Raw genomic sequence first — 18,608 nt, 5'->3', positions numbered from 1 at the left:
CGCTGCATTGTGTGGTAAGATGGGCGGCGTGGTGCGCTGCATTGTGTAAGAAGGGTATGCGATGGGAGCTACGTTTAGTGGTGTCTGTGGGTTGATGGGCAACTTGATGCGTGGTAAGATGAGCGACATGGGGTGTGGTGCGATGGGAGATGTGGCGTGGGTTAGTGGTGTCTGTGGGTTGATGGACGACTTGATGCGTGGTAAGATGAGCGACATGGGGTGTTGTGCGATGGGGGATGTGGCGTGGGTTAGTGGTGTCTGTGGGTTGTTTGGCGTGGTGCGCTGCATTGCGTACATGGGGTGTTGTGCGATGAAGGCCGAGACATGGGTTAGTGGTGTCTGTGGGTTTGTTTGGTGGCATGCTGCGTGGCATGAAGTGGCGTTTTCAGTTGAATGACCTGTGTCATTGTGTGTTATGGCGAGGAGTGATATCTTGTTGTGTGGTAACGTTTGAGGGTGCCTTTGTGTTATGCGTGTTGTGTGGCATGGTGTGAAATGGCGTGGAATGGCGTGATTGGTAGTATGGCATTCTGCAAATGTTTTATAAGTCACGTATGTGCTATATTATATCGTAATCCACAATGTGCTATTTCTTGGTCTCGCGTATGTGCATATCGGGTGTGGTGTGATAATGACATGGTGTGTCATAGTGTGTCAGGGTGTGTCATAGTGTGTCATGGTGTGTCATAGTGTGTATTACTTGATACTAAGAATACACATGAGTTGTCGCATAGATTTTCAATTCAATCTCACCAACAATTACTGACAGCACCCTCTCCACATCGCCTCCCACGGCACAATTGTTCATCAAGCTCGATATATGATATGCAACAACATACATGTATTAATGTCAAGTGAATGAAATAAAATCAATACCATACTAACTAATATCTTATCTAACCATTTTGCTGATGGAGCTAAAATCGAAATTAAATCAAACATTTTTTCTCGGTGTCTTCATCGTCCATGTTTCATGACGTTAAGTCACATTACCGAGATCTCTTTTGTTCCAAGGAAACAAATCGCCTATCGAAGATGTCAAATTGCTGCCACACATTCTTGGGGTCAGCGGGGTCATCCCAGTTTCATGTCGACCACTGGGTTGCCCAGATATAATCAGCTAGACAATGGAGACTGTAATATTGATTCATGTTGCACATTGGGGGTTTCTTTCGGCGTGGTCTCTTAACCCATAATCAAATAACCTCCTCTGCTGGGTGTGACGGTTCAGCCATTCGATAGGTGGAACGCGGGAACCTGGTAACCAGGGGTATTTTACTAGGTCTCGGGAAACACGACTATGACACACACTGTTTCCATGTAGTCACACTATTCCACTTGAAAGATGCTGTCTTAATTTTGCTGACAGGTGACACACGGGTACAATAAAGCAAATTGGTCCTAATGGCGGCCGTGTGATTATACTGCTGCATATCCGGGCATTGTGAAAAGGTTGTACTAGTGGGAGGGATTGAGGTGAGGATGGTGAAATTGGGTTTAACGTCGTGCTTGAGAATATTTCGCTCATATGACGACGTGCCTGCATGTGTATGTGCGGCTGCTTGCACTAGCCCAGACTGAAGCTGCTTTTATAGTGCTAGCCCACTGACATACCATGCCGCAGTGGAGCATGAATACCCCACTCAGACACACAATACTGACTCCGAGCCGACCAGTACCTATTAATGCCGAGCGCCAGGCAGGGACCAACAAGTACCAATATTTTGACGTCTTTTGGTATGACGCGGCCGAGGATCGAACCCGCGACCTTCCACTCTCCGGTCGGACGCTCTAAACACTACACTACGGAGGCGGTCGGGGGGGGATTGAGATGAATAAACGCACACTGGGCGAGTGAGTGAGTATGGTTTTACGCCGCTTTTAGCAATATCACGGCGGGGGACACCAGAAATGGGCTTCACACATTACGCCCATGTGAGGAATCGAACCCGAGTCTTCGGCGTGACGAGCGAACGCTTTAACAACTAGGCTACCTCACCGCACGCGTACACTGGGTGACACTTTGCCTTCAGCGTAGAGTGTAAGAAACTGGATTGGGTGGCTTATTTTTGGAGGTTTGTAAAACAGCAGTTATACATGGGAAACCCTCAGTCACTGTGAAACCGCCAGATATCTGTGGATTGTTCTACAGTATCCGGAACATACATTTTCAATAATTTTTTTAGATCCATCTGTTGGACCCGTTACAGCAAGAGGTTGAGATCCGTCTCGCACAACTGCGTGTTTGGTTGTTGTTTAACGCCGCACTCAGCAATATTCCAGCTATATGACGGTGGTCTGTAAATAATCGAGTCTGGACCAGACAATCCAGTGATCAGCAGCATGAGCATCAATCTACACAACTGGGATTTGATGGCACAGGGGCGGATACAGCTTTTTGAGAAAGGGGTTGGGGGAGAGGGGGTTGCACACTATTGAGAATAGGGGGATGCACACTTCATTTTTACCCGAGTTTCAGGACAAAAGAGGGGTGCGCACCGCACTCACCCCACCCCCACCCCTCTGGATCCGCCTATGTAACATGAGTCAACCAAGTCGGCGAGTCAGACTGCAAGACTTATTATCAGCATAAAGCAACTCACTCATTCTCAGAGGTGAAAATGGGCTGAGTGTGGATTCGGAGAGCATCAGTCTGGCCTATTGAATGTTACTACCCACAGTTCGTTGTGTGGACGTCAGTATAAACGTGAATTTGGGATATTGAAACGAACTTCTCTTTGTCAGTGATAATTTTGCAAGCATTAAAGTCTAGATTCATGAAATATAATTAAATATGTAGTTACTGAACATTCAACACCCTTTATGTTGAGACTTGGATCTGATGGTTAGTTTGATTGGTCCGAAAACTATAAGCGATACCAACATACCTGCAAGAGTTGTCTCCCCTTACCCATTCAAGAACGCAAGTAGTTCACATGCTTTTTATTATACCTTGTCGTGCAGCAGTTTCTTCCCCCTTTCCACGTCGATGCAAAGACCACAATATATAAGTTAGACTGATGCAAACATTCGCAATAGTTCGGGTTGAAGATGAGCAAATAGGGGTGATAATTTACATCAGACAAAAGTTTAAGGTAAAAAAAGCATAAATATATAACTTTGGCTCACCATTCGTTCGTTAAAATATATCTTCAAAAACCCAACAAATATTAAATGTTTTCAGACAGTGGTTTGTTCGTTATCAGAGATTAAATACATCGGTATATATAGTCTCTGTTCGTTATTTAACGCCGCACTCAGCAATATTCTAGATCTATATGACGGAGGTCTGTACATGATCAAGTTTTGGCCAGACAATTCAGTGACCGACACCATGAGCATCGATCAACGCAACTCCATCACCGGTGAGCCCAGTCAAAGAGCCTGACCACTCGATCCTGTTAATCGCCTCTTATACACTCCCGTAACCTTAAAAATTGATTCGTGGATATAAGGGAAGTGCGGCGAAAATCGTATTTTAAATGCATGATTTCATTTTTTTACTCACTGATTATTTTATTCATTGATTCAGCAAATTGAAAATGTCTAATATTCCACTCGTGAATGAAACGTTTGTTTACCAAAGCCATTTACAATCATCACCCATTCGTGTGCCCACAATATTTTCGTCACCTTGTTTCGTGGATTAAGTAGTTGGTTATTTTATATCACTATGTACGACAGCCCATTGCAGTAGGTATTGGCACCTGGGAAAGCAGACGACGAGATGTGAGAAGGTTGGTGCTAACGGTATCTTATTTACTTGACATTTTGTAATAATATAATTTGGTATTGGTGGCATTAGTGATCTTGGGCCATTTATCTCAGTGCTGGACAATTAGATTTAGTGTACTTGCGCGTAATGCAGAGATTCGGAACATTTTTGCCAGCGAGGCGTGGCATTGTACGTACATCAAAAGTACCGCTTCGTGACGTCATACGAGACTTAATTTACGAGATAGCATGATAATTACCGCGATCCACGAATCAAGGTTTTTCACGAATTTAGGTTACGGTTCTGACCATGAAACTTTATCGCCCAGGCAGATACTTATAGGCAAATTATATTTCTTGTTTATATCTTTCAGGTTTTAGTAGGAGGGTTGGGGTTGTGGGGAACTGTGGGTTGTTTTCTTCTTATTGGCAAATATTTCATTCTGCATTTCTGTTCACAGGCAGCCGTAAAGGGAGGTAAGAACTCTTCACCCGGAAGTTTGTTTACCCACAATGCAACACGCTGCCACGTCTCCGGCCATGTTGGTTGTCCGACAACTAAAATACTAGCAACTGTCGGTAACTTTCGGTACCCTTACGAACATGGGTGGCTCTCTTAGTTCCGAGATCCCCGGTGGTGGCACCGAAGGATATCATGTCTTACGGGTATGTCTGAACAGAGAATGTAATCACTGTGTGAATGTTTACAGAAAAGTTAAGTTTATTTTGATCTTCAACAAGTTCTGTGACAGATGATACATTTTAGCATCTGCTTGCAAATGATCGTTTGCAGAAGCATATATTGCATGGTCATCCGGTGTGATGCTTCAGGTTTCAGCAATAGACATGCATTTATTTACTCCCAATTCATAGACTACTTTAGATACAGGGAACGTACCAGAATATTGTTAACGTCTGGAAGGATGAGCACAGGTTGTAGCATGTTGCAAACGTGAATAATCAAGGAGCAGCATTCGTGTCTGTTTGTCGTTGCATATCTGATATTTACTTAACCTAGTTTTGAACTCATTATAGAAGAAAATGTCAGCGGATTCCTTTATTTAATTAGTTGTTTGACTCTCTCATTTTGATCGTTTTGGACACGTAGATGTTGCCAGAACTTTCAGCCATATCATATGAACCTATGGCAGCTGGTAAATCAGTGATGATGATGATGATGTGATAAAATGTCATGCTATATGATGCTATTATCATTTAAATATAATAGAAAGGGCAAGTTCTAGGAGCTGATAAGACAGCATGTGGTACAGAGTCTCTTGAAGTTGGAAGAGCTGTTAAGTTCTCAGTGTTATCAATATCATCTTGGTATCTGTTGTGCATTTTTGTAGCATATCCAAACTTCCATGTGCTATGTTTATGCTATACTTACATCATTTCAAGCAATTTGTCTCGACAGAATACTGAATGTAAACACTGATTTTGAAGGATAAATTGACTTCGGAATTTGAACTTGTTTACTCAATCTTCAGCATGTTCAGTGTGATGTGTAGCAGTGCTTCAGATACTAGTACCTTTATTGGACTTTAACAATAAAATGCTTAACTCAGGGGTGGAAATAACTTTAAAATTGCTAGTGTGCTCCGGTACAGTGGCAGATGTAAAATCACTTGCCCTGATAATATTTCCGCTCTACTGGCCGATTTTCTTGGTGATTATTTAAACAAACAACATAATTAACATTGAAATGTCAACTGGACACCGGTACAGTGTGATATACAAATGTGCTTGCCCGACAGAAAAAAACAGTGGACTCGGACGTCGGGCAATGGGTTATTTCCACCCCTGTTAACATGTAAAAAATATCAGCTGCTTTTATGAAACATTGCACTCAAAGAATGAGTCACAATCCTTTTTTTTCGATAGTAAATTCTGACATATATCTTTAACCCTTATCTACAATACAACTTGTTATATTCTGCACATGTACATTATTATCATGCTTCTATGCATCAACATGGATGATACATGCAAGTAAATACTGCACCATGTGGTATATCCATAGTAAGTTGTATTTTGACGATGTAGAATATATGCATTGTAAGGCACCAACAAATGCTGAATTCTATATGTCAGCGGTATGTAGGGTAGTGCTTTTAAACATTAATGTACATGTAACTAGCTCTTGTATCATATGTATTACTCCCATCGCTGCATTCAGTGACTGCTATAGTTGCTATTTTCTTGTGCCATAATGTTTGTAGATTAGAATTTGAACATTCCGATATGGCATAGGGTAAATATTTGACAATAGATACTTGTTCTGGTCATTATGGTCAGGATAATACTGGCTGCACTTTGTACTACATCTTTCATGGTTCTCTTTGCTTGGGTGGAAAAAATGGATCGTCATGTGGCACAATGTAGAGGTGTGTCCCTTGGGTATGCAAGCATCCTATGATTCTGTGACTGTCTAAAGTCTCAGATTCACTCCATTTATGCTTATTCTTCTGTTTGTTTCTCAGCATCATCATGGTTAACCTGTCTATGGGCTTTAACTGAAGTGTTAAATAGCTAGGATCTGCATCACTTTAGGCTTTTAGCTCCACTTTAGGCTTTCGGTTAGATGGTGTGGTAAATTTTGGTCCATCTAGGTTTTTTAGCAGGCTCAGCTAATAATCATGGTGATGATCTCCAACAGTGAAACAAAACAACTAGTTATGTTTAGTAGGCTCCAGAGTTATTTGCACTGTCAGTGCACGACCTGTCTTACTGTTCTGTAATCAGCATGTAACCAAATATTTACTTTAATCATGAGTAGTAGCACTGACATGTACATCACATCTCATGTTTCTGGAGCTATGAAATATCAGGTGTCATGCAGATTTGTGTTACAGTGTGAACTTGACTACAGGTTACAGACCCAGAATACCACACAAATATGACAAGCAATGAATACAATTTACAAACACTCTAGATGCACCATGCCCAGGGAGCTGTTGTACAAAGCAACCTTAGCGCTAAGACTACCTTAAGTCTATGTTAAAGTTTGGGAGTTACGTCACCTAAGATCTCTTTGTACAACAGCACCCTGAACATAGAATAGAATAATACTTTAATGCCTTTTCAGGAATTTGTGTTACATGAGCAGAACTACTGACACATTAGAGAGATACCAAACATATTTACATACATTCTTTGATTTAGGTATCTTCACATTTGTTTAAGAGAGATATGGTATTTGCAATAAAGGATGTACGGGCTCTCTTAGTTTTCACTATTGGAACTTTGTAGCGGCGGCCTGAAGGGAGGAGGTTGTATTCCGAATTTAAGTAGTGAGTACGGTCTGATATGATTTTGACAGCTTGATTCACGATTTGCCGCTCATATTTTGATGATAAACATTCAAATCTGACTCCAGCGATTTTACTTGCAGTGTTAACAATTTTGTCAATTTTAGATTTGAGATGAAGTGAGAGAGACCCGTACCAACAATGGAAGGAAAATGTTAAAATACTCTGAATAAATGCAAAAGATGACATCACAGATGGGTTAACATTAAAAGATCTCAGTTTACATGTTTCATTTCAGGCCAGCCAGACAGTACTGTACATGTTGGTCAGTTTTCTGCTGCTTGAGTTACTATGCATGAGTATTGTAATGGTTATGCTAGTGGAATACAGTTAATCATGTTTATCATTCTGCCGATTCTGGACAGATGTAATTTGTAGGTTAATTTTACACATATCGTATCACATTATGCAATGATGCATATCATCATGCACAGCTGGGAGGTTGCCGATTCTATTATCATGGTGTAAAGCAATACTCATACCATGCATATGATTCACACAACTCTGTGACAGCCACAATTCGGTTATCAAGGCAATGTTTCCATGACTGTTTAACTGTCTATTATTGCCTTGAACACTTTTGTGTGTTTACTTTGTATTTGTTAAGCATGTTAGAAATAACTTTTGTTTCTTCAGCTTGCCATGTCAGGTCTTTCCTTTCAATGTATTTGATGATATCTTTGAATGATATTGTATGGTAAACAAATGCAAACTAGCCTGGAACATTTGCTGGCATGACTTATAGTTATAAGAACATGTAACAACACCCCTTTAAATACATCCTGTTAGCTTTAGTGACTGGTTGCACTATGTGTTATCTTTGCATTGTTTAGCTTCAGCTGTTTTGTAGTTGATTGTCATGTACACTTCTGTTTTTGCTGTTTTTCAGGTACAAGAGGGATCACCTGGTCACAAAGCTGGTCTTGAAGCTTTCTTCGATTTCATTGTGGCGATAGGCAATTCGAGACTGGTAAGTTTCAGGCCTATTTGTTTAGGAACTTGGACAGGCAGGTGTATATGAATAATGTATGGCTTACTCAATTTGCATATGAGCTAATGTATATATGATTCATACAGAAGAAAAACTTGAAGGTCCTTTTTAATCTTATTTGCAGTTTACCATGTTTACATTGGTTGTTTTTTGCAATATTCAAAATGTAAATTGCAATAGAAAAACATTTGTATCTTGTTTCGAGGACATGTGATATATACATGATCAGAATCATTGCTTCCTGTTGCCCGTGTACCACTGCAGTAGCACACTGTAGCAAGAAAAAGCATGGAAACTGTCATTTCGCCCTGTCAATAGGCATCATGTGTATAAAACTATATAATAAGCTTGACGTGGTATTTTGTGAAGTTTTATAATATATCCTCATGATTTCATCAACCTGCACTTTCAGAACCAAGATAATGACACTCTAAAAGAATTACTAAAGACCAATGTAGAGAAGCCAGTTAAGATGACAGTGTACAGCAGCAAGACTCAAGGAGTGAGGGAGGTGACCATCGTCCCCAGCCACAACTGGGGAGGCCAGGGACTCCTGGGGGTCAGCATTAGGTGAGGCAATACTACTCACATATATCTTGTAAACACTGATAGAAGGAAGAATGTTTGCAGAGCTTCACATATTCAATGCTGAGAATTGTGACATTTGGGACTGATTTCAGTCGAAAGTACCAACACATGCAGTTGAATGAGTGAATGTTGTACACCACAGTCAGTAGTGGTCCAGCTGAATCAGCAATATTCCAGCTGTATTGAGAGTCTTAAGTGATCCAAGTCTCAACATGGATTGGAAGGGAGGCAGTGGAGTTGCCTAGTGGTTAAAGCATCACATGTTGCACCGAAGATCCGGGTTCGATTCCCCACATGGGCACAATGTGTGAAGCCCATTTCTGGTGTCCCCCGCCGTGATATTGCTGGAATATTGCTAAAAGCGGCGTAAAACTAAACTCAGTCAGTCAGTCCGGGCAGGGATGATCTCAAGGAATTATGTTCATAGACTATTGTCAGAAGTGCTGCCTGTTAAGTCTCATCATCATGTGTCGTCATGTCCAGATGACATCATCATTGCTCATGCAGTCAACCACTGGTTTGTCCTCCCCTGCCTTGATTTTATACAGGCCTGCACTCTGTTGATGATTGTGGCATAAAACATGGACACACATATTGTGCATGTTCGGTATTTTTATAGATGTATGTACTTTCAAGTTTCTAATTGCTTCATGAAATTGTTCAATACAAGGACATTGTTGATTGTTACTGACTATTGATTGAAGGCCAGATTACAATGATGTCAGTTACCATGTGGTTACTTCTCCACAAGTATTGATGATCTGTGTAATTATCTTCCTTCATATAGAAATGGCAACATCTGGTATGTTGTTAGTCGTCAGTGTTCCTGGCATTATTGAGTGTTTGTGTTATTGTTATTGTGTTATTCTCTACTGAGCAGACCCTATTTTATAGATCTCGCATTTTATAACTTTAGTGTGATGATAAGTTCCCTTGACCTTTGCCATTCTTGCACGGATTTGTCTTCATGTCTAATGGCTATTGGCTGTAAAATTCATGATATTTTGAAAAACATTAATGTTATGTTTTCGTGTATTCTGAAGATATTCATTATCAGGTATTGTTGACACTGATATATTCACCAATGTGTTGTTTTTCCCAGGTTTTGTTCATTTGAAGGAGCTAACGAGAATGTATGGCACATCTTGGTAAGTTCTAAGTTATCTCCCCTTTATCATCATGCACATCACACAGTCAAAATGTGTCATTGCCTGGATTTGTCATTTTAAGTATTTACATGGTTTGATCATGCCACAATATGATTATTTTTTAAACAGAACATTTTTGATGAGTTTGTGCAAAAAGGAATTATTTCGTGCAGAACCAGCATTGTTGGTAGTGTTTATTTCCGTTGACTTGTTACGCAAGTGCCTAGTCAGTCAGTGAGTTCTGTATAGGAAGGAATTGAGACACCTGATGTGTTGCAGTGCACAGAGCAGGAAACAAGAATATCTGTTTTTTTGCTATCCATGGAAGTAAATTTTAAGGCCCTTTTCTCTATGGGTGAATATGGTGTTGGTTTGAAATTGTAAATACATAATTCATAATATTTAGAGCAGTGTCAGGTGTTACCATGATTGCCAAACAAGAATATCTTTTGACATTTGTATTATTCTTAAATGCCAGAAATATTTTGAAACTCAAAATTAATCAACATAAGAATAAAAATAAGATGTAAAAAGTTACATATTGACACACATGTGTGGTTCACTATGTTGTGAGAACAATGGTAGTATTTTTAATAAACTTGATCATGTTTAAGAAGATTTGAATCATTAGCAGAGTGACATTGTTATAAATGAAATTACAGCATTGAACACGGAAACCACTGCGTCCTTACTATCAGATGTTGTTTTGTTTTATTGTGGAACTTGTTCCTTGTCAACAGGAAGTGCAACCCAACTCTCCTGCTGATCTGGCGGGGCTTAAATCAAACACAGATTACGTCATTGGGGCAGACTCTGTGCTACATGAGGTAAGGCTGTTTTTGTTGGTAATATGTTTGAGTGGCATTTTGAGTCAATCCAATAGATGATAAAGAAGTGTCATTTCTGAAGATCTGATACATTCGATGTTATGGCACCTGAGTGTGGAGTGTTGGTCAAGTCACTGGTTTGCCTGTCTGTAGCAGGCAGGCAGGAAGAAATGAATGAATGAAATAAAGTGTTTTACGCGCATTAGCAATATTACGGCTGTTCGTGGCGAGCTGTAGCTAGAAACTCCTTGACATGCTATAACCAGGGTAGTATTCCTCCCTCAGTCTAACTGGTAGTAGAATGTTATTACCTCTTTTCAATGATGAGCACATTTATCAAGCAAATGAGTGTTCTTACGGTTGGCTGAATGTTGAAATAATGAAACGCCAGATGTTGGGCCATAATGATAACTGATTTGTCTAATTTATCAGCATGATATCCCATTTTCACACTGAGCTATTTTTCAATGAAACTTTGACCAATGAGAAGTACTATGCATCCATACCAGTTTACATGTATTAAGACCAACATTTTCCTGCATTGGCAGCAAATTCCTGTTGGCAGACGAGGTTTTCTCAAAATCAAACCAAATTGGCTTCTATGCTGTCATCAGGTATCATCAGTAAGAGGCTGCTAACAGTATTGGGTATTCGGGCCTGCTATCTTAGTTGACACGTGTCATTGTATCCCAGTTGCGTAAATAGATGATCATGGTGTTGATCACTGGATTGTCTGGTCAAGACTTGATTATTTACAGACTGCCACTTGGAATATAGCTGAGCGCAGCGTTTAACAACAAACCAACCAACCTAAAGGCTAGCTTGTTTGTACACTGCTACTCGTTCCGACAGGCAGAGACCATTCTCTTGCCAACAGGGATATTTGCATTTATCAAATAACCAATAGTTTGTTTGGAATCTGCACCATTTTGATACCCATAACCTATTTCATGTTATTTGTTGCAGTCTGAAGACTTATTTACTCTAATAGAATCACATGAAGCCAAACCCCTGAAGCTGTACGTGTACAACATAGATACTGACTCATGTAGAGAAGTCACCATCACTCCCAATGGAGCCTGGGGAGGGGAAGGGAGGTAAGTGATGTCAACAGTTTGCTGCATCAACTTTGAGGACTCTGATGAAGAAGTGTATCATGCATTTGTAATCATATTTGAAGCTTAAGATGTGATGTTGTGGTTTTCTTCTTGTGAACGATTGATGTGAATGACGATTTCAATCATGATAATGATAGAATTTCCCCATATTTTGTATGTAACCTCAATCCCTGTTGGTATTCCTTCTTACATTGTCATAAGACACGACCTTATTACTTAGCTATTTGACTAGTAGCATGTCCTTCATACACAAAACAAAGGAACGTTTGTCTTATATCAGTCACTGATTTATCTTGGCCAGATATTTTTAACGGCTACCATCATTTGTCTGGAATATTGTGTGTAGTTTTAAATAAACTTTTAAAAGTGATGATTTGTTTGTGTGTATTTCCACTGAGTTTAAACTATGTGTTGTGTTTCATCTGTCCAGCCTTGGCTGCAACATTGGGTATGGCTACCTGCACAGAATCCCGAAGCGTCAGTTTCCCTCGGGACCTAACCAGCCCGGAGCAGAGGGAGTTCCCCCCGGCCAGGGTGCTTCAGCAGCAGCACCAGCTAAGTCTCCAGATGGCTTCTCTGAGGTGAGTTCTCCCCATCACGAGTATGTCCACACACTTCACCTTGCTGACCACACAGAGTTGTCACCCTGTCATTTCTGTTGTCATGACCCATGCATCTAAACTTGTTTTTGTTGCAGGTCTCACTGAGCACGTCACCAGGTGGACTGCCAGCAGGCATGGCCAATTTGTCATTAAACACAGGTAGGAGATACACGCTTCATTATGATTATATCATGAACATCAAATAGTACTAGTTGGCACAATGTCTTGGCATATGATGTGTGAAAATTTGTACACAATGAACTAAAAGGCTCTAAAGACAACATACACCTTTGTCTCCTTTGGTTAAGTGTGAGCATGCTTAGATACAGACATGCCAACATTTCTGGTGTAATAGTTATTACTCTTAGCCTACAATTATGCTAATAGGCATGTCCTCGGAATTACAGATTTTGTCTTTTCATTCATAAATTGTTTCTGTGCAAATGTTATAATGGAAAATAATGTTAATACACTGGTAACATGAGGCATTGTACAGCAACACCATGCTGACCAGTGAGAGCCATTGTGATGTGCTAGATACATACTTCTTTCACAATGAGGTCACTTGATCTTTATCACAATTCCACACCGGGATTTTAGCACTAAGGCAGTCATAACTCCCATACATGCAACTGTGTTTGAAACAATGTCCAGTTTAGTTTCTTACTTCCATACACAGACAACCTTTTTGTGATGTTGCAGGGTCCCCTACCATCCCAGTCATGCCTCCTGGAGGTCTTCCTGCTGCTGCCTCACCACCAGGTGGAGCTTTCCCCTCACAGCCCCCAGTCCCCCTTCCAAACTTTACATCTGCTACAGGTGAGTCAGTCACGATAACACCATGTCTTTCTTACATCTGCTACAGGTGAATTAGTCACGATGTCACGCCTCTCTTACATCTGCTTTGACCTTATTGTGAATACATTTCATCATGATCTGACCTGTGAAGGTCCGGGTTAGAATGAACCTTCAGTAACCCATGCTTGTCGTTAGAGGCGACTAACAGGATCGGTTGGTCAGGCTCGCTGGCTTGGTTGACATGTCATCGGTTTCCAATTGCTCATGCTGTTGATCACTGGATTGTCTGGTCCAGACTCGGTTATTTACAGACTGCCGCCATGTAGCTGGAATATTGCTGAGTGTGGCGTAAAACTAAGCTCACTCACTCACTCTTCATGATCTTCTTGTTATTGTTAAATTATGCTCTTGAACACAGATGGATATGTACCAGAAATGAATTGCAAAGTTGGTGACATTATATCATGTACAGACATGGCAAATTGTTGTTGACATCCCACAATAACATGTAATTTCTTGCAGGTTTTCCCGCTGGCATGCCCAACCCTGCAGGTCTACCAACATTGTCATCAATGCCACCCTTAACGTCGACGATATCTTTACCAGGCATGCCCCCTGTGTCGTTGCCCCCCTTGTCATCACTGGCTTCCCCAGGAATGCCTATGAATGTTCCTATGACAAGTAAGTGGTAGTGACTGTTCTAAGAATTAACCCATAAGTCCTGAAGTTGAGGCTAATGTACAGCACCATCTTCTGGGAAGTTGCAACCAAGCTCATTTAAGACAAATTATAGGTGGAGGGTATTGTGGTTGAAGTTAATGGTCATCATGCCAAAGATCCAGGTAAGACTCACCTTAAGGTGTGTTCTCACCGTGTAACCTGTAGTGTCAACTTGTAGCATACAACACAGTTGCAATGTCAGAACAGCCTTTTCATAACAATTTTAGTTTTCATTCTAATCTTTGCAGCTGATTTGTAAGAGACCAGCTCTCGACCAATCAAATAGCTTAGATCTATGGCCACCTCAGAGTGATGTCCCTTTGTTTGTGTTGTTGTCATGTTGGAGTCACAACGGAAGAAACTTACCAGAGAAGAAACTAACTGGTTTTTAAGCTTTTGTTTGCCCCAGTAATGCCAATAAAAGTGTCAAAATGTGTCTTGTTTCGTACAGTGAGAAGGTCTCAGTGACCTGGGATCATCATGTTGTAGCTCTGAAAATACTGAATTATACTAGCCAGTCATTTTTTCGCATAAGGATCCAGTTGCGAAACTCAACAGTTTTTTCTTCTAGTATAGTGTATACGATAGGTACATTAACACAAGCTTCTCTTCTTCACTTGATGAATAAACTGAATGAATGAACTGAGGCCAAATAAAAACAATGTGGTTCCGATTACACCCAATTTAGTGTAGGTAGGATTTTTTTTGTCACACAAGTAAAGTACGAACTATTAAATCATTTATCAATGTGTAATTGTTTATTCAATCAAGCTTGCAGCCATCATGTTTACTTTCTCTATCAGAATGACCGATGTCTGGAAAAAACGATGGTATCGGAAAGTTTATATTATTCATAATGCTTTAAAGAAAAGGGTCGGCACCAGAATTCAAGGGTCGGTCGGGTAATCGGAACCACAACAACTTTTTTTTAGGCCTGTTCAACCAAAGTTGCAGGCTACTGGTTGCACCGTAAAACCATACCTTTGTGGATGTATCTTGTGAATCTGATTGTTGATCCTTCGATCTTTAAAATATGATCACTTAAAGCAAGAAAATTCTCTCACAATTAAAAGTGTCATAAGTCTTAGTTAAGAACAAGTATGTTTGAGTAATGCTTTCCTGTTCCCTCTCCAGCAGGCCTGCCCCAGGTTCCAGTGTCACTGCCAGCTCCTGTTCCTATGCCTAATCTTGGACCTCTTCCCAATGTTGGCCTGCCACCTGTTAGCTCTGTGATGACCCTGCCTCCACCAGTGGTTAACGGCAGCACCGAGCAGCCTGCCACAGACGAGACACAAACACAGGCCCCAGTGCCCGCCAAGGTCGCAGACTCACCTGTCGCACCACCAGAGGGAGCTGTGGCCTCATCATAATGGAGAGAACAATTCTAATTCGGGAAAGGGTTTCTTGCGACAAACTATTGTTTTACGTGACCGAGATTTGGTGTACATATATGTACAAAGTCATTTCAGGGGCCATGGGCTAGTTGATTCCAGAACCTGAAGTGACTTTCTTCTCGACTGGCATGGACAACATTAAGTGTTGATGGAGTGCTGAAACATAGATTTGGCAAGAATGAAGGGGATGTTCTGTTGAATGTTCAGAGCAGAACAGCCAAACATGGACTTTAAGAACAAGCTGCATCAAGCCACACCCTACATGTATCTATGCCTCTGTCATTGATGTGAATATCACCATGGTTACTATCTGAATCCTGTACATATGCCCTTGTCCTCATAGTGAAATGGAGAGAAGTTGGGCCCAATCTTTTCCAAATTTGTTTTACTTTACACATTAAAAGTATCTCTTGAAAATGTAGCTAGCTGGTTTATTTGGGAGAAGAGTTATGTCCCTTAGACCTGTTTGGACCTTAGGGTTATGAAAAGTTCCCAACTGATTTTGGGGTTATCGTATTGTGCTTGTAAATACTTCTGTAAACAGAATAGGGGAATTTATTAAAAAGGTACCAAGGTAAAAATGGTACCTAATCTGTTACACGTTTTTATGAACTAACATTATTCTTACTGCTTTATGTAATATGGGTTTGATGGAGATGTGTTACCATGGTTACTGACAATTATTGGCCGGCAAATTCTTGTTCATTTGTCTCACAATGTTCAGCATGTACCTCACATACCCTAATATCAGTGATATTGAACATAAAGTCATTTTATGAAGAAAATGTGTTTGATATCCATATTTACATTTCTGAAAACCTAGTGCTCAATATGTGTCAGTTGCAGTGTGACTTTTAATGTCATGACTCTGAATAAAACCTGGGACACTAATCTGTTGCAATTAATAAATAATAGTGAAATATGTAATGATTTTATAACAACTCCCGTTATTTCAGCTTTATTTGATTAGTTGATTGTAATTTATGGCTGGAGAGTAAAATGAAGATTTGAGTTATGAATTGATTATGGATTTAATTAAACTGAGATAATGTACAAATCTTATTTTGTTACTGCAATGTTATGTGTATATTTGCAAATGCTGCATGGTTGTTAGTTTTCACATGAAGCATACAATAAGAGTGCTGGTCAGCTGAATCTCCAAGGTGGCAGAATGTACAAATACAGGCTGCTGTAAGTCCACACCCAACTAGAAGCCATATCTTCCCCAGTTACCACATACAAGACTAACATCTCATCTTCATCTACACTCATGATTACTTTATGTGGCTGAAGCCCACTTCTGGTGTCACCCGCCGTTATATGGCTGGAATATTGTTACAAGCGGCGTAAAACCAAACTCACTCACTCGCTTTATGTGGCAACAGTTTTCTGTTGGGATTTTCTAATGGCTGTCTTTGAGAAGTCATAGCGAAGAGTTGTCTCCCTTGTATGAGACGTCTTGGTCTTTACTATTTAACATATGAAAATTTGTATTGATAAATCACATATACATCTCATTAATATATTTACCAAGTTGTTTTGATTGTTTACAGAAATTAAAGAAGCATTGGACTAAAGCTATCTTGATTTATGCTGAAGTTCATCCATCTATTCAGATATTCAACTTCTGTTAGTCCCATTTGAATCAGACTTACATGTTACAGTGTTCCTTGTGGACAGTTTGGGCAACAAATATGTACAGTTGAAGATATTGATGAGGACTGTAGTGGTCTTAGACATATAACACATCTTCTATCTACTACTAGTATGTATGGCAGTCATCGTGAAATTGTATCTATCAAGAAGTGTTGAATGCAGCGGCAAGCCAACCCATAAACTTCTCATTATCAACTTCAGCATTTAGCATGGCTAACTGAGATATATGTAAGCATGAATGTCTAACAGTAAAGAGAGTAATTAAACAGATCAGTGCAATTCTTCAGCATTCTGTGCAAATTCCGGCATTTTGAATGGGTTACAAATTGGCATGTTTATTATGACAGTTGAATTATATTTGAAGTACAGGTTGATGTCATCAAGTGGTAATATCTTTGTAGACCATGTGTGAGAACAAATGTGGGACAGATAAAAACATGTATGGCATGGTTTTGTCTTAAAAATAAATTAAGAATTGGAAGGTGAAGTGTTGTTTGTTGTTGTTCACTACACCTTGATCTGTGTGAGCACTTGAATTATGTTTCCGCCAAATGTATGGACATGGTTTATGGACATTCACTTTAATACTTCTACTAGAAATTTGTAATCTTACTTAAAACTGGTCTTTCAGTGTCCAGCAGATTGTGCCATTTACAAAGTGGCGGTAACAGTAACAGAACAGTAATGAAAACAGAATAGACTCTGAGTTGACCAAATATCTATATAAGTATCAGTGCTAGATTATACAGGCTTTCTTGAAGTATCCTGTGCAAGCACCTGAATGTTCAGGGTGGAGCTACTTCCCATAGGCTGTATGGATGTGAAAACAGTACAGTGTCCGTGCATCCTGTGAGCACCTCCACAGTTAGCACCCAACAAGAGATGTCACTGTTCACCTGGTCAGCATCAGCGTCACAAAATGACTACACCGGTGTCACGCCACCTATTGACCTTTGGCACTGACCAATACATGAAACGCTTTATCAACTCATGTCCTTGCAGAAGTATTTGTTGATTTTAAAGTTTTCTTACCTGTCAGTTGGCTACAGGACATTGTACCACAAAACCCAGGCTTTTGTATGGGGACTAGATTCATCTGCAAAACCAGGTAGTTATTAAATTTTATTTGAAAATGTTTAATGTTGAATTTATTGGTGAATGTGAACATGCAAAATGTCATTTTGCGAATCGTACACGATTCAAGGTCAATACCGAGTGTAACCTCCACGTGACTGTTTGACAGCCAGCACCCTCCTCCTCATACTCCCTGTCAGCCTCCTGATCCTCTGAAGTCTACGCCATTCATCGTGTAAAGCAGCTTCCAATTGGAGGATCCCTCTGTTGCACGCGCCAGCCAATCATGTCCCAGATATGATCCAAAGGGTTAAGATCGGGGCTCATTCGATCGTGGGGTAGCCTAGTGGTTAAAGCGCCCGCTCGTCACGCCGAAGACCCGGGTTCGATTCCCCTCATGGGTACAATGTGTGAAGCCCATTTCTGGTGTCTCCCGCCGTAATATTGCGGCGTAAAACCAAACTCAGTCAGTCATTCGATCGTGAGATATGTCAGGTGGTGCTTAACTAAGTTCTTTTTATATATAATGGCCTGCCACTTAAGGTATAACGTAAGATCCTGCAGGAAGGAAGCAGTGACGGTTCCCTTCACTTCCATGTGGGAGCTGTATGGGGTTCCTAAGTCGATGTAACACGTGAGGATGAATACGGGCTCGTAAAATATGATT

General features: G+C 40.4%; 1 protein-coding gene and 1 long non-coding RNA gene across 3 annotated transcripts; one reads left to right on the top strand and one right to left on the bottom strand.

The window, feature by feature from the left end:
• Positions 1-937: 937 nt before the first annotated feature.
• Positions 938-14,704, bottom strand: LOC124253948. Its single transcript, XR_006892351.1, has 3 exons — positions 14,532-14,704; positions 11,914-11,917; positions 938-947 (listed from the first exon to the last, which is right to left on the bottom strand). It is a non-coding gene; the product is annotated as an uncharacterized LOC124253948 (long non-coding RNA).
• On the top strand, positions 4,223-17,354 carry LOC124253947 (Golgi reassembly-stacking protein 2-like). 2 transcript variants are annotated; one of them, XM_046687797.1, is made up of 11 exons: positions 4,223-4,380; positions 7,915-7,995; positions 8,429-8,586; positions 9,707-9,752; positions 10,493-10,579; positions 11,546-11,676; positions 12,128-12,278; positions 12,395-12,458; positions 13,002-13,118; positions 13,620-13,778; positions 14,955-17,354. In XM_046687797.1, the coding sequence occupies exons 1-11, from the start codon at positions 4,318-4,320 to the stop codon at positions 15,185-15,187; spliced, it is 1,290 nt and encodes a 429-aa protein (XP_046543753.1). In that variant the 5' UTR covers positions 4,223-4,317; the 3' UTR covers positions 15,188-17,354. The 2 variants fall into 2 exon arrangements, with proteins under 2 accessions (XP_046543753.1, XP_046543752.1); XM_046687796.1 differs by having other exon boundaries at positions 4,224-4,380; positions 14,952-17,354.
• The last annotated feature ends 1,254 nt before the right edge of the window (positions 17,355-18,608 follow it).

The sequence above is a fragment of the Haliotis rubra genome, unplaced genomic scaffold (assembly GCF_003918875.1).
Source record: "Haliotis rubra isolate DU_JTF1 unplaced genomic scaffold, ASM391887v1 Scf56, whole genome shotgun sequence".
NCBI classification, from domain to species: Eukaryota; Metazoa; Mollusca; class Gastropoda; order Lepetellida; family Haliotidae; genus Haliotis; species Haliotis rubra.
The sequence above is the reverse complement of the archived record's forward strand: the minus strand, read 5'-3'. Positions and strand labels throughout refer to the sequence as shown.